Consider the following 24,835-nt stretch of genomic DNA (forward strand, 5'->3'; position numbering starts at 1 on the left):
TTTAAAATCCACAACAACCTTAAGTGGTGGGTTGTATCATTCTCTCCGTTTGGCAGTCGAGGAGACCAAGGCGCTATGCGGTTAAGTATCTCGCCCGGGGTTTACACATCAGTAACAGGGGGAGTAGTTGCTGGAGCTGGGCAGCCTGGCTCCTGTGCCCACGTTCCTGTGCTCTGTGTTATACTGATCTCCAAATGAGAACCTAACTGACACTGCTGTGACAGCTGACGTCGCTGGGCAGCCCGTGGATTGGCTGCCTCTCAATCAGTATGATGGCCTTGGCCGGAGGAGCTGGGAGTGAGCATGACTTGGCTTATCCATACATACGCTCAGGCTCAGACACATAGTAGGTTCATAGTAAATACTTGCAGGTAAGAAGGAAGGGAGCAAGGAGGAAGCTAGGAAGGAAGGAAAGAAGGCAGGCAGGCAGCCCTCATTAGCTCTTTGGAGCCATACAGAGATTCTAAGCCACCCTTATTTTCCTTAACTGGGATTTCCTAACACCAGTAATCTTAGAGTCACAGGGTGCAGAAGACAGAAGGGTCCTAAAAGGCCAGCCCCTCCGTTGCCCTCTGGGCAGGCTAGGGAGAGGCCGCTCAGCAAGCTGGGAGGAGGATCTGGCCTGGAATTTTTGTCTTGGGACTCTTTCCAAGGCCTGGAAAGTCCCCTCCTTTCCATTGCCTTTCTCTTTCTTTTCCTTCTGTTTCCCTTTCTTTTCTCTTCTCGCCTCCACTCCACCGGTAGACTCACACCGAAGTGTGTGTTCTCTCAGCTGATCCCTCCCTTTCTGGAGGTTCGTGTTATAACCCCCAGCCCTGAAATGGGGCTCTTCCTCCGTTCCTCCTTACTCCGGGTTTGGATTTCTTGACCTGGGCCTCGCTCTCCCTGGAGGGCTGCTTCCCAGCTTGTTTACTCACGGAGCCTGGTCTGCATTATGGCCCTTATCCCTCAGCCTGCCTCACCCTCGCAAATCCAGCCTCAGCTAGGAGAGTTCACTCTTTTTGCTGCAGGATTATGGAATTATTCTGTAGAGACCACGTGGTGGTTCTGCAAATATCCGTGTAGAAATGCCTTGATAAACATTTTCCAAAATATGGGTCATCCTTCACATAATAGATTGAGTTTCTCTAAAGCTTCTCGCTGTACTTAAACTTTCTTATCAAATGTTTGATTCATACGGGTAGCCCTGGAAACAAAGGACTTTAAATACTGTTCCAAGTGCATTTATTTCAACTCCTGACTTAAATGATTTGCTGTGTCTTTAGTTTATTATGAAAAGCACTCACAGATGAGCACTGGAAAGCTGTAGTCTGGTGCTGTCCCCCCAGCCTCCTTGGTCCTCCACAGCTGAGGACACAGCCTCCATTTGAAGGATCAGCCCAGCCCCAGGCCCAGGGAACAATCGCAATTCCAGGAGGACGGCACTTGTTAAGATTCCAGGCCAGCAGCTCAGAGGTTTGGTGGGAAGGTGGTGCTCTGTTCACCCTGCTCAGATGCTGACCCGCTCTAGTAACTTGCCTTATTCCTCCTGACTAAACCCCCACCTCGTGCCCCGAGCCTGAGTCCCAGTCTCCTACCCTACCTTTTGGGTTTTAGAACTGAGGTCCCATCTCTGTTCTCGGAGCCTGGAGCTGAAGTTCCTACTCTGAACCTCAGTCTCTGGGGTTAGATTTCTGTTACAGGTGGTCAGAGCCTCCAGGGTCAACAACCGGCTTGTCTAGTTTCCCTCTCTTAGGTCGTTCATTCGTTTATTCGTTCACCACCTCAGTGCTATGGTTCACCCACCAGCTCCCTGCCAGCTTGGGTCTCCCTGAGCCTTGCCCTCAGCCTTCCTCCGTCTTACCAATTGCCAGTTGCAGACTGACCTGCCTATTCCAGGACCCGCATCAGCAGGACTTATTTGAAGCTCACCTCCCGCTGCTAAATGTCTACAGGTGGGTGCTTCCTGGCCCATCTGTCCTTCCGGGTGGTTGCCTAGCCTCAGAGTCTCGGCTCTTCCTAGCTCAACCTGTCCACTGCTAAGGAGCCCTGATTCTGAAAACGACAGAGAAGGGATTTAAATGCTCATCAGCAGCAGGGCACCTCCATCAAACCCTTATTTTATTCTGCTTTAATTCTCTCTCTGGGAGCAAATATTACAAGTATTATAACTATCAATTTCAGTTCCTTGCAATGAAGCAGCCCTAATTTTTCAAAGAACAAAGATAACGATGGATAGTTTTTCTCTTAATGCTCAACTTTTAAATATACAGAGAATTTCTAAGCAAGTTAACCAGCACCAGTTATTGGGTAACTCTTTCAGCCCAATTGATTTGTAATGCCTCCTTGGTCACACATTAAATTACTTCATAAGCTTAGGAATTCTGTTGAAAAGTAGAAATTTACTTGAAAAATGCTATATTGCTCTGGAAAATGTAACTAAAATCTATTACTGAAATGAAAGTAAAACTAGCAAGACTTAAGCTTCAGGGCCTCTCACAACATGAGCTTTTTAATTCTCTATTCTTAATTTTGAATTTTTTTAAAGAGGACCCCCAAAATTGTATGCATTTACAAAACCTGGATCCGCCCACTTTCCACCTGCACACCCATCCACCATGCCCCAGCCCCGCAGGAAAGCAGATGCAAGCAACAGTGCTTATTCCAGGGGATCGGCTCCAGCCTCTCCCTGGTGGTCCCTGTACCCCAAGTTTCTGTATCCTCATCCATACTCTGGGGTCAATATCTGCCCATCTGATTTGGGCTTTTTCTTCCTGAAAGTGGAAACCATTCCTCTGGTTTGGGTTTCCCCTAATGGGGAGCAAAACAACACATAGATCAGAGCTTCAAGGGCTCCAACAAAAGTAGGGATCAATCAAGGTGTGCCGAGCTGGCAGTGTCGCTTGTGGGAAAGGAGCAATCCTGAGTGCCGGAGCACCATAACCTCGAGCAGGTCCCTTCACTCCTCTGAGCCTCAGTGTTCCCATCTCTAAAAGGAACTGAAATGGCACAGTCAGGCTCCACAGGCCTAAGGGCTGGTCGAGGGACCCCGGAGCCAGCCCAGAGTTCAGGGTCTGAGCCGATGGGCCCTGCTCCTGGAACAGTCTCTCAGATGCGACAAGTTCAGGCTGGCCCTGAGTGCATGCCGTGAGAAGTCCCGAAGGCATCGTCCTGTAACGGGGAGGCATTCCTTCATTTTCTCATTTGCTTAGGCACATCTTGTTCCAGAAAGGATTAATGTCTTTCTACAAGCTTACATTGGGCACAGACAGAATAGCAAGCAGGTAAGCATGTGGATAAGCAAGAGGAAAGCAAAGCCAGGATAGAGACTTAGGAGCTAGAAATGGGGCGAAAATGAACATCTGTCTCATCTCGGTTGATACAAGAGAAGGGGTGTGTGTGTGTGTGTGTGTGTGTGTGTGTGTGTATTGGACCTGTATGACGTGCCACTAAGCCTCAAGTCCCAGAATCACACATATTAGCGGATGTTTAGCTTTGATAAATTCTTGATAAATTAATTATTAAATGTTCTACCACCAAAGAAGCCTTTTGTCCCTTTATTACTTATCTTCTTAATCCCTACGATCTTTCTGTCTCCATCCACTTTATTAAAGCCACTCTCTCCAAGCTCACCAATGACCTTTAAGCCAGATCAAAAGGTTTTTCTCAGACTTTGTCTCTGGTCTCTTACCAGCATCCAGACAGTATCCCCTTCGTCATCTGTGACAACGCAAAGTCCCAGTTCTCCCCGTGACTCTGACGGCTTTCTGTGTCTCATTTTCTGACTCCTCTTCTGTCCTCTTGCCCTGCCTTTGTCGTGTTCTGAGCGCTGGCCCTTGGACTTTGACATGACCCTCTCTATTATTCTTACAGGGCTCAACCCCCAGCTCCAAGGGCAGGACGCCCACAGCAATGTCTGCTAACCCATCCCCGTCACTCAAGCCCTCACTCCACAGTTGTACTCACCACTTTGCCACTAGCTGAGTACTAGCTGAGTTACTTTCAGAAAAAAACATACTGTCTGAGTTTGCTTGTATCTAAAGCTTAGGACCCAAAACACAATCTCCTTTTCCCAATTTCACCACCGCTGTCCTGGTGACCGGCCTTGGTGCTTCCCTCTCCTTTTATGTGATCCAGCATGACATTCCGTCTCTCCTTCCTGAGTTTCCCAGGTTTGTCGTTTCCATTGCTAGTGGAACTAGTTAATGCTGGGGTTACCAAAAGTGCCTGTTAGCACACCCCCCTGCTTCCAGGCTCTCCACACTCCTTTCTATAGTTCATGCTGCTTGCGATCAGATTCAACTTCTGTTGAAACACTCCTGTTCCAGAATGCACGGGGCTCTGATTGCACACGTCAAGCCTGCGCTCATGGCCTCACCCTGAGACCCCTCAGTCTGACCTCAGCTGTGTTTCCCATGGGTCTCAGCAGGGGTCCTCCCCTCTTCAGAACAGTCTCCTGCTTTCTGCCCTCCTGGATTAAGCCCATGTTCGTGAACCTGTGGCTCATGCTTTTCTCCTGGCCTGGAAGCTTGGAATGTCTTCCCTTCCTCCTCTCAGATGATCCATGTTTCCCACATCGTTGTATGCTCAAGCCCCACAGTCCCCAGAACGGCCTCCGTTGAGCCCTTCAACCTGTGCTGAGCCGGCTTATTGGATTATAACCGAGGACACGTGCATGCTTGTTTCCACCTGTTGACTGCGAAGGCCCAGAGTGCAGAGGCCGATTTGTCTATTTCTGTATGAACTGGTATGTGCAGTGACTAATTGAGCTCCTTAGATCTTTTATTTTCAACCTGAATTTGACTGCTTCTCCAAAGCCTTCTGATTTTCCACTGCCTTTGGAAAGGTGTCAAGGTTCAGCTCTTGACAGCACCAGGGATGACCCCGGACAGGCAAGGGGAGAACCTGGAAGAGAGGATGATCAAGCACTCCTTTCCCTCCAGTTTAAAAAGGTGGGCTGGCTACTTCCGGAATGCTGCACTGCTTTAGGCAAAGTCAGACAGCCAGCTAAAGACTCTTCCTCCTTCCCTTCGAGGCCCATCTTTCCCTGCCTCTCCTTGCACGCCCTGTATTCTCACCATGGCAGAGCATCTACCCTGGTCACATTCAAGCCTCCAACCTTACATCTGAAGACCCTCACTCCCAGAGGCCGATGTGTTGTTCTTGACACACCTGAGCAATACAGGTCATTTCACCATTGGGAACCTTTCTGCTTTCTTTAAATCTATAAAAATTTGGAGTTGGCCCAAGCCATTTCTAAATTCTCTTCCAGCTCTAGAATGTCACATAGTGATCTGAGCAGCGTAGGCCTGAAGAACAGTCACCCTAGTTTGCTCATTTTCCTTTGGAATTTCATTAAATAACTAGATTATAAGTTGCTTGGGGACAAATACCACTTGTGTGCCCTCACTCATGTAAGCCCTGCCATGTCTGGGCAGGGCTGGTCCCCCAGCAAGCACGCAGAACAGTGGTGTGCTTTACAGTGAGGTACTCTTGGGAGAAATCCCAGAACCTTGCTTCTTCTGATCAAAAACAGGGATGACAACTGATGTCAAAGTTTTGAGAGCCTCAATTAAAAATAACATGAAAGAATAAGCAAATATAATAGGGGAAGTAATAATAAATGCAAATTTAGCAGTTATAAAAAGCAAACTGCTTCACTCAAGGATGTCTACCAGGCCCTATTATGAATTGGGAGAACTCAAATTCCATTGCAACAAATGTTACACCACAACATTACCTAAGGATGCGCTAATGTCGGCAAAGACTCATTCACTTCAAGCAAGACTTTCTACAAGGTTCCAACATGGTTAAAACAAATATGACAGTACTTGAGTTTGGCTTAATGATGTTTGGCTACAGCAGACATGACCTGGAGGTACAGTACTTAGAGAGAGGTTGTACTCTGCCCATCAGGGATGAATGCCAGCTCACTGAGGCACCTGTTCAGCCTGCACAGTATTGGCTTCACACTGCTTAGAAGATTGTTCCATATAACTGACAATACTGTAAAACAAGATTGCGAAAAGCAAGGTTCAGAACAGTGTGCATCACATGCTACTACTGTCATTAAAAAGAGGAAAAAGAGTATACACTTGAACTTGCTTCTAAATATGCTTGACATATATTTTGAAAGAGAAAAATACAAACTGGTCTGAGTCTTGCTCTTCCATCCCAAGGATATTAACAAGTTCTCCTGCTTTGAGCAAAGAGAAGATGACATGGCAGGGCCATGAAATGGTTCATATTTCTCAGTCTGTAGACCCAGGCACCAGAGACAAGTGTTGCTCATTTACACCCACACTGCGCTTACAGAGGTTTTAGTTTAGAGACACCTCCTCTGTTGCGAATCTGGTATCAAAGGCCCTAGTACTGAACAGTAGTATTACATGGTATCAAATGCAGAGAGCAGTACCGATGTCAGTCTGGTAGTCCCTGAGGGTGTTGCAGTCATACATCTCTAGTCCCTTTGGGGTCCTGAGGCAGAAGACGCTCACGGGGAAGCCACACCTCAGAGATACCAGTGTTCTCAGATCAGACACTTTTTTACCAAGAAGGGAAATGCTCTCCATTATCGGCATCGTCTCTTGGGTCACAGCATTGAACACGTAGAGAGTGGGCTTATCTTCTTCCTAAGGGGAGAGAAAAGGAGGCAGCTCAGGAATAAGCACTGTCTGGAGGACAGGACAAGGGACAAACATCTTGGAGGTGCCTCTGAGTGCCTCCAGCTCCCACAACACAGGTGGTGAGGATGAAGCAAAGGCCAGTTCAGTTCTCTGACTTCTGGTCTGGGTCTTGCTCTTCTGCCCTGAGGATGTCAATGAGTCCTCCTGCTTTGAGCAAAGTGAAGGAGACGTGGCGGGGCCGTGAGACGGTTCTCAGTCCTCAGCCTGCAGACCCAGATACCCAGGAGGAGGGTGATGGTTCATAGCCACACTGCTCTTGTGGAGGCCAGTTTAGAAGCAGCTCCTCCATCATGCTGGACTTTAATTTGGAAGAACTGTGGATTCTACACCCTCCGCCAATTTTCCAACTGCCTTTCTGTGAGGTTATTAATGGGACAGAATCGAGAGCCCATAGATAAACCCACACGTCTACGGACAGCTAATTTTTGACAGAGGAGCCAAGAATATGTAGTGGAGAAAGGAGAGTCTCTTCAATAAATGGTGCTGAGAAAACTGGACAGCCACATGCAAAAGAACGAAAGTAGACCATTACCTTACACCATGCACGAAAATCAACTCAAAATGGATTTAAGACTTGAATGTAAGAGCTGAAACCATGAAAATTCTAGAAGAGAACATAGGCAGCGCACTCTTTGACACCAGTCTTTGCAGTATCTTTTTGAATACTGTGTCTCTTCAGGCAAGGAAAGCAAAAGAAAAAAATAAACAAATGGGACTACATCAAACTAAAAAGCTTCTGCACAGCAAAGGAAACCATCAATAAAACGAAAAGACAACCTACCAACTGGGAGAAAATATTTGTAAATCATATATCTGATAAGGAGTTAATATCAAAAATATATAAAGAACTCATACAACTCAACAAGAAAAAAGTGAACCCAGTCAAAAAAGTGTGCAGTGGATACAAACAGACATTTTTCCAATATACAGCTATACAGATGGCCAAGAGGCACATGAAAAGATGTTCAACATCACTAATTATCAGGGAAATGCAATCAAAACTACAATGAGATATCACCTCACACCTGTCAGAATGGCTATTATTAACAAGACAAGAAAGGGCTGGCCCAGTGTCATAGTGGTTAAGTTTGGCACGCTCTGCTTCAGTGGCCCAGGTTCACAGGTTCAGATCCTGGGCATGGACCTACACACTCATCAGCCATGCTATGGTGGCAACCCACACAGAAAATAAAGGAAGATTGGCACCAGATGTTAGCTGAGGGTTAATCTTCCTCAAGCAAAAAAAAGAGGAAGATAGGGCAGCCAGTCTTGTGACGCAGTGGTTAAGTGCACGCATTCCTCTTTAGCGGCCCGGGGTTTGCCAGTTGGGGTTCACCGGTTCGGATCCCGGGTGCAGACATGGCACCGCTTGGCAAGCCATGCTGTGGTAGGCGTCCCACATATAAAGTGGAGGAAGATGGGCACGGATGATAGCTCAGGGCCAGCCTTCCTCAGCAAAAAGAGGAGGATTGGTGGCAGATGTTAGCTCAGGACTAATCTTCCTCAAAAAAAAAAAAAGAGGAAGATTGGCAACAGATGTTAGCTCAGGGCCAATCTTCCTCAGTAAAAAAAAAAAAAGGACAAGAAATAAATGTTGGAGAGGATGTAGACAAAAGGGAACTCTCATACACTGTTGTTGGGAATGTAAACTGGTGTAGTCACTATGGAAAACAGTATGGAGATTCCCCCCAAAATTAAGGATAGAACTACAGTATGATCCAGCTATTCCACTTCTGGGTATTCATCCAAAGAACATGAAAACACTAATTCAAAAAGATATATGCACCCCTGTGTTCACTGCAGCGTTATTCACAATGGCCAAGACTTGGAAACAACCTAAGTGCCCATCAACAGATGAATGGATAAAGAAGTGTGGTATATATACACAATGGAAACTACTCAGCCCTAGGAAATGAAATCCGGCCATTTGTGACAACATGGATGGACCTCGAGGGCATTATGCTAAGTGAAGTAAGTCAGAGGGAGAAAGTCAAATACCGTCTGATCTCAGTCATCTGTGGAAGACGAAAACAACAGCAAACGAACACATCCACACAGAGAAAAGATTGGTGGTTACCAGAGGGAAGAGAGGAGGGAGGCGGGAAGAGGGGGAAACGGGTAAAGGGCACATGTGTACGGTGACAGACGGCAATTAGACTTTGGGTGGCGAACACGATGTAGGCTACACAGAAACTGAAATATAGCGATGTACACCAGAAATGTATGTAATGTTATAAACCAACCTTACCTCAATTGAAAAAGAACCCTTCCTGTGAGGTTCTCTCTGGACAGTGGACCGAGTTCAGGGTGGGAGCGGAGGTTTGCTTATCATTGTATGCTCTTCACTGTCTGAATGGCTCGACTTTTTTTAATAACCACATGTATTTACTTTTACTATTTAAAAAGGGAAGTACTAAATATAACGGGAAAATAGTTGCCTTTGTTCCTTTTCTTTTGCAGTCTGAATAGGAAAGCAAGTGGAACTGCGACGTCTGAAGCAGAGTTCAGAAGGAAAGTCTGGGAAAATGGTAATCCTGCCGTTAGCAACAGCTGCATCAAGCCAACCCGAACTAAAAACCCAGCGAGCAGCGAAAATGCGAAGGGGGTGGGGAGGAAAGGATTACTAACACTTTCGCATTTCTAACAAAAAAAATGAAACTGGCTTCACTTCCTCTTCAGCGGATTGAGGACAATCGTGTTTTTCTTCACTGCCGTGTTGTTGGCCTGGCTGGTGCGCGCACCGAGCAGCCGCCGAGCGCGGTGAGGGGCTCTCGGGGGCGCCAAGCAAAGCCGAGAACGGGCATCTGGCCTCCAGGGTGCCCAAGGGGGCTCCAGCCGCTCCCTGCTCTCTTGCCCTCCACCCCCCACACCAAATGCGTCTCCGGTTTCTCCAGGGGCCCCTCCCTGCTTCAGGCTCATCACGCATTAAATGCATTCCCCGCCTCCCAGATAACGCGTGGCCGTAATAGAATCAACATGCAGATCTCTTTGAAAGAGCCTTTAAGGAGTAAGGTTAGCGATGAAAGTTTAGGCAGCAGTGCTTTGATCCAGTAACTCACATCCCCGGGAGCAGTAACTCAAACGCGGCCTCTGGGGCTGAGCATAAAGCCGCCCTGCAAGCTGAGCTGCTGCCTGAGTCTGCAGAGCTCGGGAGGCTCTTTCTCCACAGCGCCTCACAAGCCCGCTCAACAAAAACTGAGGGGCACAGATTCAGCCGTTCCGGTCCCCGCGGCGCCCGCTTTCCTACGCTTCCGTCAGGGCAAGTATCTGCCCAACAGAATCCACGTGACGTCTATGGGCGGGGAGAAATGCGTATGAAACTGAATAGAGAGACAATGAGGCAGAGAGAAATGTTACGTTTTATGTAATAGCTGTTCCTTATTTCTTTTATGATTCCTCTGACTTCTCTTTAGCTTTTGGCATGGGTCCTGATTTATATGTAGAATTAAATGTGCAATTAATGTGCAAAGCAGCAAAGGCCCCGTCACTCTGAGAGCTGACTAGCTCCTCTACCAGGGCAGAGAAACAAGCTTACAGGTGCTTCTCAGAATAGGAATAGATGGGTCATATATACATAAAGTAAACATCGGTAACCGAGGCATTCATACAGCTCCGAAACAAGTGATAACGAGGGAGCATTGCAAAACATCTGGCAATCTTTAGATGGAAATCAAAAGTGCAAGGAAGAAAATACTATCAACTGTTAACGAAGCCCGGTTCTTAAATCTCAAGAAATGAACGCCTAAAGAGTTTGTTCATTTTTTTAGCACTTGGGAACTTTTCAGGCTTCTTTAATTCATAATGTATCTGGAACATAGTTCATCGCACTATTTTAACTCAATACATACACCTTTTATAAACCTTGTTTTTGTGGGAAAACCCATTTTAAGTTCTAATGAGACACACCAGTTGGAGACACTTCTTCACGGTGGTTATATGGAGAGGAAGCAGGTGGGTGCTGATTGCAACTTGCCAACTCACCTTATCTGCACAAGAGAAAGCATCTCTGCGTCTAGATGATGCCCCTCCCTAAAGATCCTGAGTGAGGGAACACTGATGGTTCTACCCAAGGAAGTCAGATGCTGTTAAATAAACAAGGTCATACACAAATCATTGTTGGACATACGTAAAATCAGATTTTTCTCCTTTACAAACAAACCAAAACACCATGGTAGGAGGTACATACAAAGTGTCTTACTTTTCAATAAAAACAAATACATAGATCTGTTTCATGGGAATAATTTCACTTTTGTCTTCAAAAAACAAGTGCAAACTCACTGTAAATACATACATGGGCATTAACAATAAAATAGGAAAAGTTAAAGAGAAACAGATGGAAAGAAAGAAGTTAAAGCAAATTTTGAACACTGCTGGACTGTTTTCACAAGTTCTGCTTTTTTATATTTTGCTGTTTTGAAATTGTGCACCAAATAAGCGGAAACTTGCCCCAAATATTCCAGACGAGACGAAAAGGGGAAATAGCATTTGTTTTTATTGAGCTGGATGAAATCAAGTTGAGATGTTTTCGTGAACATCTTAGCTTCCTAAACTTCTCTTTTTGGATGATAGTCATCCTGGAGAGGTCATACGTGGAGTCTAGAACACTGAATTGAAACATCTTTCTTCGAAAATTCTTTGCATACTATTCTTTATGGCTCATCTTAGAAAAGATAGCCATTTTTTAAGAAACATATTTTTGTTTATGAATTACTATACATTTTCTTTTCTTTTCTTTTTGAGGAAGATTAGCCCTGAGCTAACATCTGCTGCCAACCCTCCTCTTTTTCCTGAGGAAGACTGACCCTGAGCTAACATCCGTGCCCATCTTCCTCTACTTTATATGTGGGATGCCTACCACAGCATGGCTTGCCAAGTGGTGCCATGTCCACACCCGGGATCTGAACCTGTGAACCCCGGGCCACTGAGGCGGAACGTGCGCACTTAACTGCTCCGCCACTGGCCAACTCCATTACTATACATTTTTAAGAAGCTTGTTTATACATATTTTGTGTATAAAATGCATTTAAAATCTAAATTCACATACTATTTATCTCCTGGATTTGGTGTTTATACATTAAGAGTGCCTCTTCAAAGCTAAAATGTGTATTATGTTGAGTCCGTTTTAGACCTGTTAATATAGTTCACACTACTCCAACTTGTCTGATACACATCTACTCAGTGGTACCACAATTAATCCAATCTCTCACTGTAAAACAACATTTCAAGGATGCCAGAAAGGATGAGCTAAGTTTTACCCTCAGCCCTTGGTTGGTGGAAGCATGGCAACAGAAGGAGGCAGGGCAGCCAGAAGGAGTGTCAGGGAGACAGCCCAGCTCAGACTTTAGAAGGCACAGCATCCCCGGCAGCTGCTTCTCAGCCCACTTTGCAGTACCGCGTGGACATGTGACCAGGGCGCCCCCTGTCAGGCCTACCCACCCAGCCCCGCTTTGTGTTAGGAGATAGTAGGGCAGAGAAGCAGCAGACACAGGGAATTCTCCGTGTCAGAGGCAGGTCTGAAGCACTGCTGGCCTGGCAGCAAGGCTGGCAGCAGTGTCCAGTGCCTGCTCTGAGGGCACAGAGGTAGCTGCAGTGGTGGCCTTCCTGGGCTGGTTCTGGGGCCCAATTTAGAAATTGTTTCTGGCTGCGGAATCTCTGAGCCCAACTCTCCAATCTTCTTGTCAAGACTGTGAACCACCTACCAGCCTTTCAATGCGTTTATTTTCTGCTTAAATTGTCCAGGGTTCATTTCTGCTGCTTGTAACTAAGAACCCTGATGCTGGATAGGGAAAAGTGCAAGGATACGGGAGTGCCATGCCTTGTGGGTAGAGGAGGTAGAGAGATGCCACAGTAAAGGAGGGAATCCAAACCCTGAAATGCACCTGGATACTTTGCTATAACGTTTCTGACAATTATGTACCTTCTTGTTAATTTTCATACTTTCTCTCTCAAGGCCCTTATAAACTCATTTATTCAATACATATTTATGGAGAGCCTACTGTGTTCCAGGTACTATTCTAGGCACTGGGTGACAACAATGAACAAAACCCAAGCAATAGTTTCCACAATAACATGGGTTAGAATAAAGGTATTGAAGGCAAGAGCAGCCCGACCTGCTGGACCATAATCCCGGCCTTCGCAGCCCTCGTGCTGTGGTTTACAGGAACGCGGTGAACTGTAACAGCACAGCAAAGGATGAGCAGGACCGACACCTGTGTTAACAGAACTTGGAGATGTACACCATAGAAAGTATTTCTAATGGTTTCCGTAGGGGTTTTTTCCCAAAGAAGGAAGAGTTAATGCAATGTTCTTGCCTCACTATTTACTTTTCCAAATGTGTCTACATTACCATTAAAGGAGAAGGTGTAACGTGCAGGGAAACTGGAAAATCTATTGTCTACTTTAAAAATGTATTGAAGAGTAGACCACCTCTTAATTTATCTAATGTCTTTCCCTCTTCTCAACCAAGCAAAACCTCGCAATTCACACAAAAATAGAAGCACAATAAAGAAACCAAATATTGTGGATTCATTTGATAACAGTATCTACTTGCACCTTTTGGAAAAGAAAAATTGCTTACTTGCCAAGTTTTTGGTTCACATCATGATGTTTCTAAGTTGTTCCAAAGTAAATTAAGAGACTTTAGCTTTCCTCGATTCTCGGAACGTGGAACTAATTGCATGCAGGAACGCGGTTGAATAGGAAGGGTACTAAAGTTTGTACGCATCTCATTGTGCAATGAAGCAATGGCCTGAGAGAACGCAGCCCTGGGTTACCTAAGAGATCAAACAGTGCAGCTGGTCTGACTGCATTCTTTGAGGCATGGACGCTTGCACGCGGTATTCTGTTGCTGTCAGCCCATCTTGGATTGTTATCGCACACGCCCAGTAAACACTGTGGACTTCGGAATAGGCCTGTTTTATCACCTCATCTGAACAGCAACCAAGTTAGGATGGAAACCAACATTTATAGCTTTTGCAGGTGACTCTCTTCCTTATTCAAGATATTATTTTCCTCCCCAAATCTAGCGATAAGAAATTTTCTAAAGGTGATTCTACTGGAGAAGGCAAACATTAAGATCAGTAAGAGTTCCATGGACCCTGAGAGTTTATAATTACATCCTAAGCATTGGCTGGTCCTGTGACTCATGGTACTCTGCCTAGGCTCTCTTGAATAGTCTTTGACCTCTACATTCTGTTCTTGTCATTAGCAGTTTAGAACTCCAGGGAAAGGTCAGAGTTCAGTGCAAGGGCAGCTGGGCTCACTGGGATAGATGATGTTTTATTGGCAGAATTTAGGAAATCCTTTTTTTTTTTTTTTTTTTTGGAGGGAGATTAGCCCTAAGCTAACATCTGGGGCCAATCCTCCTCTTTTTGCTGAGGAAGACTGGCCCTGAGCTAACATCCATGCCCATCTTCGTCTACTTTATATGTGGGACGCCTACCACAGCATGGCGTGCCAAGTGGTGCCATGTCCGCATCCGGGATCCGAACAGGTGAACCCTGGGCCACTGAAGCGGAAGGTGTGAACTTAACCGCAGCGCCACCGGGCCGGCCTATGAAATACTTTTATAAGTCAGGCTGTGAACATAGGTTGCCTCTCGGGAGGGAAACTGGTGGCCAGAGGTAGGAGGGAGACTTTTTAGTGTATATCCTTTTTATCTTTTGAATTGAGCACCATGTGAATGTACTAGTCAAAAATAAATAAAATTTAAAAATTTTAAATAATAAAAGTCAGTGCTTAGTTAAAAAAAAGTATCCTATCCACATTCTTAACATACTTTTATCTCCATCCCTGAGTAGCCAAGGTTCAGTCAGATTCCTCCAGCCAGCTCACATATTTGCATTGACCTTATACACCATCTCCAAGGAAGCAAACAGCAAAAGTTTTGAACATAATCATTGGCTTTGGAAAATTCCAGGAAATTTCAGAGGGTTTATCCCGTACAGAACCAAAACCACAGTATGTAAATATTTAAAGATGTAAAGAAAAGACATTTAAGAAATGACATGGAATTTAGTCTGTTTAAAAAAGTACTATATTATGCTATAATTTTCTGAGAATCAGAGGGAGAAAAGTAGAAGAAATCAGAGTTGTTTTTATTCCCTTCTTTGATAATTAAACATTCATCAAGAATATAAAAATAATACATGAATGAATGCTCATAAAACATTAAAAACACATATACATATGTGTTTTTGTTTACATAAACGGGATCATACAATGCTTATCTTTCTGTGACTTATTTTTGCTACTTAACAAATATTCTAGAGTATTCCTTTTAAACACAGACTTCTCACTTAGTCAATTAATAAAACATATGAAAATAAAAAGAGCTTTGGCTACCATAAAAATTTTTCTTAATGCTAAATATGAACAAATTAGTGTCCCATTTAGCAGAGAATATTTAATTTACAAGTTCCTTGAGGTTCTTGTTTTCATATAGGGTAAGAAACTAGTACTGAATAATATTTCTACTTTAGGGAGCAGCTCCTAAACTCCTTAGACCACCTGTCTCTTTAAGAAATTGTCAAAAGTTAAGGATCCTCCACCCAGAAAATCTCCAGGTACATAATTTTGCATATTTTGCAATTTTAGGGTTTTGTAAACTTCTTAAAGCCCAGCCATAGACCCCAAATTAAGCACCATGACTAAGGACACTATAAATGAAAAAGGCTGTCTCTGCTGTGTGCACACCTATTTCATGGCTGCTGTAGATGTAGAAACTGCCCCTTCATTCTTATTGGTACTGAGAATTTCTTCCCTTTCCTCCCTCCGCTGCCCCTAATTCACTGTGAACTCACGGAAGTTTCCCAATCTTTCTCCCACATCAGTATTCCAGATCCGTCCTTGGCCTCATCCCAGCGTTGGTTTGTGGGTTGCTCTGTGATGGCTGTTTTCGATAGGCAGCCAGGGGGATGGGGGGGGGGGAGGGAGAGAAGGAGCAAACAGAGGGAGCTCTCTCTGGTCTCCGCACCTTATCCCCTTACAGCACAAATTGTGCATCAGACCAGTCATCCAAACGGAAGAGAAGAGAAGGCAAGAAGAGTAATCCTCTTTCTAAGTTATGGTACCACCCACAAGTTTATTCAAAACGAGGAAGACATCTTGGACAGGTGTCATTCGGATCATCATACCTTAACAAAACATTTGAGAGTTGAACAAAAAGATATTCCAACATCAGCAAGACTCCAGCTGTCCTTCAGGGCTGCTCCAGCATACGTCAGCTCCAGATACCGCCTGCCTTGTTCGTCCTCAGAGAGAGGAATGTGGAAATAATCCTTAAAAATCAATAGCATATTATTAAAATAGTACATCTCTACATTTCTAGACCAGCAATGTAATCTCTTTTCTTTTACATTTTTCCACTGAACATTATAAAATTGTTTGGGAAAGAGGGAAGATATTTTAGACAGAGGTTCTTAACTTGGCGTCTTCAGAACTACCCAAAAGTTTATAGATAGAATTTAGATGGGAAAAAACTATATTTTATTTTTATTAACTCCAAATGAAATTGATATTTTCTCTCAATTATGCATGTAGGCAACATACTAAAGTAGCAGTTGTTGGCTGTACCTGTGACTTTGTCATGGAGAGAAATCACAGATATTTTCATATCACATTACAGTTGTCGTAGATATCTCAAAATATTATTTATACTGATCACTACTTTGAAATTGTAATAGTTATTAGATACACTGCTAGAACTTGTTATTGTCTTAGCAAAGAAGCCCAGATGTTTCTATATCACTAATTTGTTTTTAAACTTGAAAATTGTATTTCAATATAGCTAGTTTCCTTTTCTTTGTTTGTATTTTATTTTAGCATTTAAAGACATTCTGAGGAATCCATGTGCTTCACCAGACTGCCAAAGGATCCATGATACGTAACAGTTACGAGCCTCAGTGTTAGAAGATCTAGATTTCAGTGATCACTGTAATCCACTAAATATCATTTAACTATGATTTGATAAGTGCTCCTTAGCAAATGGGAATGGTCATCTCCAAGTTAAATACCATTTGATGGTCAGGACCTAAATACTTGTCCTAATTTCCCATTTTAGAGTGAATATTTGTAAGAAATTTATAAGGAAGTGACTGCACCCAAATTATTGCTTATGCTGGTTCTGTGATCCTAGGTAACATGGATCCTAGGTAACAACTTCTCTGAGCTTCTGTTTTCCCTGGATGCAAAATGAAGCTGTAACCCAGAAGGTCTCTGAAGTCCTCTCTACCTCCAGAATCCTTTGGTTTTTTATAGTTGTTTGCTTACCAAACAAGCCATCTGAAAACTGGCATGCTCCACTTACATAGCCTAGAGTTAGTGTCCTGTTTGTGTCCTTTCACGAAGAATTGCAGTAATACCATCTGGCCCATACACAGCCTACAAATCTCATAAGGAAAAGTTACATTTTTTTTTTCCTGACCCTTTTCCTGCCTAACACCTCCATAGTTACAATCTTCCTATCAGACTACTGTGTAAGCAAACAATATTTTGAAATAGTTTTGGTTCCTTGTTTGCTGAAAAATGTCCCCAGTACTATGTCTACCTCATGCACAGTTTAAACTTCACTGCACAGTTAAAATTAATAAACATCTTAGTGGCTCAGGGACAAAGTACATACCTTTATCATCAGCTTGACAGCCTCCACAGTTTCATCTGCAGAAACGTCAAACGGGTCAAAAGATCCCTCAAAGGCTATGAAAATTCTCATTTTCTCCAAAAAAAAAAAAAAACCCCACCACTTTTTTCAAAGATCCTGTTGGGTAGCTGGAAAAATTCCGATTCACAGGTAAGAACAAAATTGGTGGCGGGAGGCAGCTGTTGCTATCCAGCCCGAAGGTGAGTTGAGCCAATGTGAAGAGGCGGGTCCCGCAGAATCACAGCATCGGGGGCAAGGCAGACAGCAGCTATGTGGAGGAAACGTTCTCTGCTGGTGGCAGCAGTCAACATCCACTTTTGTCCCGTATTATGGAAACCAGCAAACTTGACAATGGTCGGGGCAAGTGTGAACAAGCTTCAAACATGTAATGCAAAGATGCCACACGTAAATTACACCATCCACTGCCTCTTGAATCCATCTTCACTTGGGTACAGCTGATTGAATGACCCTTCAAAATAGATATTTGATTGAGATGCAGTGGCACAGAGTAAAGCAAAACAGAGTTGAATTAATTGAATGTGATAATCCTGAAAGTTCCCTGTAAATAACTCTGAGCTGAAGCCTTCTAGTTTCCATAACAACTTTGTGTACTTGTTCCCTGATGGTATTTCTAATCCTGCCATGGGATAGAGAACAATACCCACTTACATCAGGGAGATGAATGTGTAGGCAAATGACTCTGTGGCTTTCGCTTCCCATTTCTGCCTAATGGAATCTACCCAATAGCAACACAATATAGTTGGTATTTCTTTCGGTCCTTGCTTTTATGTTATTTAGAACAACTTACCATTGTTATTTCTTTCAACTTCCCTTAGTGTTGGTGGAAAATATTTCAAACCCCACTCAATAAATGAGCAAAGATATTAAGTACCATTACTCAAGTTTTATAGAGTAAGCATTTTCCTGCAGCTTAATTCTAAGACTCTCCTCTGAAATCCCCAGTATGATACACCTGGTTTAATGCTATCGTTAACCATGTCTGATAATTCCTTCTGACCTAGGACAGAATCCTCATCTTGCATTTCTTTTTATTCTTAGCAGCACTGAGCACAATGTGAGTCATGTGATAGGTGCTTGGTAAATGTCAACCTGTTGATTCCATTCTGATTCCCAACTGGAGTTCCAACTATAAGAAATTTGAGAAAATGGAAAACATAAAACGGGCAAAGGATTTTATTGCAAAGCTAACTATTTTTGCCTCATATTTTTCACGTGTGGCAACATAATGATATCTTCTTGATCTGTCAACGTTTTGAGAGAAAGCATGTTAACATAGGATGTACTTGATGCTGTTTGGGTGTGTTGTCCACCCTCCCCCACCACTTCCAGCCACTGTTACTGTTGACTGCTAAGGGCTCATAGCTACACCCCCTTCTCCGAAGAATTGCCCTCAGTTGATGGCAGCTGCCTTGCCAGGAAACGCACCTCCTTCAATAACTGACTGCTAAGGGGCTACAAAAGGCCTGCCTGCTTATATCAAGAGGTGAAAATTGTGCAGAGGATCCCTGTAGATCAGGCCATGGCTGGACTTTACCTGACACTACATCCGTCTGTGGCTGTCTTCTTCCCAATCATGCTTAACTCTCTCCCTTACTAGTTTTGCTTGAAGAGCACTGCCTCAGTAATTGATATGCATCCCGATTCCTGCCTCAGGCTCTGCTTCCAGAGAAACCAACCTAAGGCAGGGGATCTTCAGGAAGCTCATATGCCTTAAGAAATCACAACCAACTGCTTTGTAGCTTCCTGAATGAACTGCATGTTTATTTATACACATGTATTTTTGTACACTGTCGTAGACTTGCCTTTTGGAGTAAATGCCCATCTCAGAATGATGTCATTAAGTACTTGCTCCCTTCTCCTGCCCACACGCAGCCATGTTTGCAATGTGACCCTATTCTCGTCACCATAGTTGGATCCGTCACAGTTGGATGGACCAGAATGGAACTCTCAGAATCCTTTCTTTTCAGACTGAAGGAAAATAGGACTTTGTGTTGAATCTGTAACATGCAACTTAGTAACTATATGAACCATCTTCTTCCTCCAAATGTGACTGAATGGCAGAGTAAGCTGACTAAGAAGAAAGAATGAGGCAGACACAGGAAGAGGACCAGAGGACACAGAGAGACAGAGAGCACTCCCATGGTTTCTGTTGCCCTTGAATCTTGTGAGACACCCTGTCTCTACATAGTAAATTGTCCCCATTTTGCTTAAGCATGCTCCAGTTGGTTTCTGTTACTTAAAATAAAAAGTGTTCTAACGATTATTTTTCAAGATTCAGCTTCCTTTGGAACAAGGATATTCACTATTACCGCTATTGTTGTCTACTGTTCTTCTCAATATACTAGCCAAAATGTTTTGACGCGAGAAATAAAAATTGGGAAAGAGCAAGTAAAATTATCCCTATCATAGAAGACATAATTGTAACCCAATAAATCATGACAATCAAAATTTTAACACTACTAGAAATAACGAAATAATTTAACTAGGTGGCTATGTTTAAAATTAATACACAGAAATTAATACTTTCTAGAAACAAATAACAGATATAGAGGATGTGATGGAAGAAAATACTCCATTTATAAAAGAAAAAAAGAACTATATTAGGAATAAACTTAGCAGGAAGCATGTAAGAGATATACAAATAAATATGAAAACAAAACTGATAAACATGAAAGTCTTGAACAAGTGGACCAGCATACCATAACCTCGGAAGGAAGGTTCAAAACCATTAAAGTTATCAGTTCTTCCTAAGTAAATATATCAGTTAATATTATCCCACTAAAAACACCAACAGGAACTTTTTCCAGTTTTATTAAGATATAATTGACATATAACGCTGTGTAAGTTTAAGGTGTACAACTGATGATTTGATATTTGTATATATTGTGAAATGATTACCACAATAAGGTTAGGTAACATCTATCATCTCACACAGTCATCTTTTTCGTGTGTGTGGTGAGAACATTTCAGATCTACTCTTAGCAACTTTCGAGTATACAATACTGTATTGTTAACCAACAGGATTTTTCTAAACTAGGCGAGGGGGTTCTAAAATTAATGTAGAAAAATAAGCAAGTATAGCTAGAAAAACTCTGGAAAAGAAGAGTAATGAGAGGCACTTACCTACAAGATGTTAAAACATATTATAAGGCTACAATAATTAAAATGGTGTGGTCCTGGCACATGAAGAGTCAGAAAAATCAATTGAAAAATAGAAAGCATAAAAATAGACTCAGAAGAATTTAACATATGATAAAAATGGCATCTTGCATCAGTGGGGATGGTGTGGGGAAATAAGGTAGTGTTGGATTAACCAGGTGGTCACCTGAAAAAAAAAAAAAAGTGGAGTTATACTTTTTACCCTGCATAATGAGAAATTAAAAATGAACAAAGATTTAAATGTAAAAAATAGAACTATAAAAAATGTTTCATAATATTTCTATGAGAATATTTTTTAACTCACCTCTAGTTGTGACCTTTCTGTCACAAAATTACTGAAGCCATAAAAGAAAATATTGATAAATTCAACTATATTTAAAAAAATTTGCATGGCAAAAACTACTTGATATAAAGTCAAAGACAAACTGAGAAAAATATTTGCAACTATTATGGATAAAGGCTAATTTCCTTTATACATAAAGAGTACCCACAAATCAATAATCAGTAAAAAAATGAACAAGTGATATAAACAGTTTACAGTAAAGGAAATACAAGTGGCTTTCAAATATATATATATACTTAGTTCATAACAGGAGAAATGTAAATTAAAACTATAACATGATGCCATTTCTTACCAGGAAGTTGAGAATGATCCAAAAGTTTGATCACACACTCTTGCTGAGTCTGCTGCAATCATACTTTGCCATAGAGAGTATTATTTGGTACAATTCCATACATAGAAAAATTTGGGAATGTATATTAAAATTACAAATGCACATATTATTTGATTTACAAGTTCCATTTCTAGGATTTTACCCTTACAAATATATATGGCTATTTGCAAAATGACATAGGTACAGCACTATTCATTGCAGAGTTCTTGGTAATAGGAAAAGGTTAGAAACATTTTCCACATCCACCAATAGGGGACCCATTAAATAAATTATTTTTCATTCATACAATGCTATACAGCTATAAAGAAGAACAAGGAAGTTCTTTCTATACCAATAAGCAAAAATCTCCAAGGTATAGCACTAAGTGAAAAAAGTGAGGTGGAAAACAGAGTGTGTAGTATAGCAACATTTGAGGAAAAAAGGAGGAAATTGTATCTATAGTTATAATATAATATATATGCTATAGATATAGATATGATATGATATAGATACAGATAATTTGCATATACTTCAACATCCCTGGAAATACACTCAGGAAACTAGAAACATTGGTGCCCATGGAGAGGAGACTTGAGCGACCAGGGATCAAGGATAAGAACAATACTTTTCACTGTCTGATCTTTTTAAAAATAGACTTTATTTTTATTTATTTATTTTTTTTGAGGAAGATTAGCCCTGAGCTAACTGCTGCCAATCCTCCTCTTTTCGCTGAGGAAGACTGGCCCTGAGCTAACATCCATGCCCATCTTCCTCTACTTTATATGTGGGACGCCTCCCACAGCATGGCTTGCCAAGCGGTGCCATGTCCGCACCTGGGATCCGAGGTGACAAACCCCAGGCCGCCTAACGAAACATGTGCACTTAACCGCTGCACCACTGGGCTGGCCCCTAGACTTTATTTTTTAGAGAACTTTTAGGTTCACAGCAAAATTGAGCAGAAAGTACACAGAGTTCTCATATACCCATAGACCCACTGCCCCCACACAGGACAGCCTCCCCCATTAGCAAAATCCTGAACTGAATAGTACATTTGTTACAATTGATAAACCTACACTAACACATCATTATCACTCAAAGTCTATAGTTTACATTAGGGTGCACTCTTGGTGGTGTACATTTTATGGGTTTTGATGAATGTATAATGACATGTATCCAACACTAGATTATCATACAGAATAGTTTCACAGTCTTAAAAATCCTCTGTATTCTGCCTATTCATCCTTTCCTCTCCCCTAACGCCTGGCAACCTTTGATGTTTTTACTGTCTCCATGGTTTTGCCTTTTCCAGAATGTCATATAGTTGAAATCACGCAGTATGTATCCTTTTTAGATAAGCTTCTTTCACTTAGTAATATGCATGTAAGTTTCTTCCACATCTTTTCATAGCTTGATCGCTCATCTCTTTTTAGCGTGGAATAATATTCCATTGTCCGCACGTACCACAGTTTGTTTATCCATTCACCTACTGAAGGACATCTTGGTTGCTTCCAAGTTTTGGCAATTATGAGTACAGCTGCTATAAACATCTGAGTGCAGGTTTTTGCGTGGACATTAGTTTTCAAGTCATTTGCGTAAATACCGAGGAGTGTGATTGCTGGATGGTATGGTAAGAGTAGGCTTAGTTTTGTAAGAAACTGCCAAACTGTATTCTAAAGTGGCTGTACCATTTTGCATTCCCACGAGCAATGAACGAGAGTTCCTGTTCTCCGCATCCTCACCAGCATTTGGTGTTGTCAGCATCTGCATTATCTTTCAATTCTCTTAAAATGTTGAACCATGTGAATGCATTAATGAGTCAAAAAAATTAAATTAGAAATAAAATACAATAAAACGAAGAAAAAAAAGAAGCCCAACTCAGTGCCTTCAAGAAGCCTTCTTGATCTCCCCAGGAAAGCTGACCTCTCTCTATATTCTTCCACGGCATCACACATTCTTTAACTACAGAAGCTTTTGTACTGCATTCCATTTATTACGTCAGTGTCAGCCTTCCGTCTAGACTGTGAGCTTCTTGATGGACAACAGTGTCTCAGTCACCTTTGTATCTCCAGTGGCCTAGCCCAGTGCCTTGCAGAAACTGAATAGACAAGCTAGATTATTGTAGATTGATATAATTAAAAGTTGCCTTGTGTTAAAAAACAAAATTTAATGGAGTAAATTTTAAAGATCTTGTGTGCTTTATTCAATGATTCATGAATTGGGCAGCACCCCGTCTAGCAGATAGAAAGGAGTTCTGAAGAACTGTACAAAATGAAAGACTTTTATAGGCAGAAAGGAGTGGGACAAAGGTTACACTAGCAAAGAGCAGATTGTTTGTGGCAAGGTCATCTTCCGTTACGGGATGGCAGGGTCCATCAAGTAGATGGCCTCACTAGTGCCGACCAGGCAATTCCAGATTGACTGTTTTAAGATTCTATTCCTGGGAGAGGCTGTAATTAAACTAGGTATTAAGTCTTGGTTTGGTGATGTGGGCCTTAGCACAAGTGACTCCATTTTGGACCTGTTGTCTCTTTTTTTAACACTTGTAACAACGAAATGATAAGCAGACTTGTAAACTTTCTTAGCAATCGGGGGACAGCTTGAAATGATAAAGATTAGACTTGAAAATTCTCTTAGTTGCAATGTAGGAACAGTATGGTTAGCATCTGGAGGCCCTTTTTATTTTTTTTTATTTTTCTAAGAGTTTTAAATTAATTTAGTTAGCCTATTGGGTGCCTCCTACGTGCAATGGAATATGGTACATCTTTGGAAGATTTGGTGATGATGTGACTTTAATGGATTTGCTATGCATAGGGAAGATGATAGCTGTCCAAAACACCTGGACCAGGAACTGTATTATAGGATGAAGTGTGATAAGACAGGTGCCAACACAATAGATTGTACGCAAGTGAAGAGACGTTTGATCTTCATCTGAGATGAAGCTCTACTGATCATTAGTTATATTCATTCAGGACAGATACACCGGGCCCCCACTATGTGTCAGGGGCTGTTCTGTGCCGGATCATTGCAGTGAACAAAACATGGAGCTTTTGGTCTAGTGTGATGTGTGTGTGTATTTGGGGTGGAGGAAAGGTTAAGGATAGGCAAGGAATAGGGAGAAGGGACAAAGACAACAATTAACAAGCAATAAGTAAATAAGCTTTGTTTAAAGAGAATGGTCAGATAGTAGGGATAATCATGGAAAAAGTAAAGACAAAATAAATGTGGAGAAATAGGAAAGGAATTGCTTGCTAGGAATAATGGTAGGAAAGAACTAGGTTAAATGCATGGAAAACAAGTAAATAGGAAGATGACACACACCAAGGGAGAAAGAGAAAAATAATGTTACAAGATCCAGACCAGGGTAAAAAAGAAACAACGATGCCACAGTCAGTGACTAATATTTTAGTCCTCTGATCTCTTACATATTTCAAAGATGGAAATCAGTTACTTGATTCTTACTTCTGTACTTAGTCATGGCATTCTCTCTCTTATAGTCTAATCCTTTACTTCAGGTTCCTTTGAAAAACCCTGAAATAATTACACGTTTAAATTGACTTTACAATATTTTCTAATTTATGATATATTGATATGTCATACATGTGATATGACATATACAAAATAATAAGAAATAAAATTTTATGTCACATGGTACACAGTATTGTAAAGAAATGCTGAGTGATTGGTGGTCCTTACAAGAA

The 24,835-nt window shown here is 42.1% G+C and overlaps 1 protein-coding gene across 10 annotated transcripts in view; it reads right to left on the reverse strand.

The window, feature by feature from the left end:
* The window catches only part of ANKUB1 (ankyrin repeat and ubiquitin domain containing 1), a 51,114-nt gene that overhangs the window by 15,657 nt on the left and 10,622 nt on the right, over window positions 1-24,835 (reverse strand). For 3 of the 10 annotated variants that reach the window (XM_046657271.1, XM_046657251.1, XM_046657303.1), the window contains 5 exons: window positions 21,120-21,182; window positions 20,449-20,650; window positions 17,287-17,773; window positions 15,800-15,943; window positions 6,395-6,611 (listed from right to left, as the gene is read on the reverse strand). In XM_046657271.1, the coding sequence (XP_046513227.1) occupies window positions 6,395-6,611; window positions 15,800-15,943; window positions 17,287-17,376 (451 nt within the window). In that variant the 5' untranslated portion in view covers window positions 17,377-17,773; window positions 20,449-20,650; window positions 21,120-21,182. Of the gene's footprint in view, window positions 1-6,394; window positions 6,612-8,913; window positions 9,183-9,724; window positions 9,887-15,799; window positions 15,944-17,286; window positions 17,774-20,448; window positions 20,651-21,119; window positions 21,786-24,835 lie in introns of those variants that run through there. The other 7 variants (XM_046657323.1, XM_046657313.1, XM_046657280.1 and 4 more) reach the window with 7 other exon arrangements.

The sequence above is a fragment of the Equus quagga genome, chromosome 1, assembly GCF_021613505.1.
Source record: "Equus quagga isolate Etosha38 chromosome 1, UCLA_HA_Equagga_1.0, whole genome shotgun sequence".
In the NCBI taxonomy this organism is placed as follows: domain Eukaryota; kingdom Metazoa; phylum Chordata; class Mammalia; order Perissodactyla; family Equidae; genus Equus; species Equus quagga.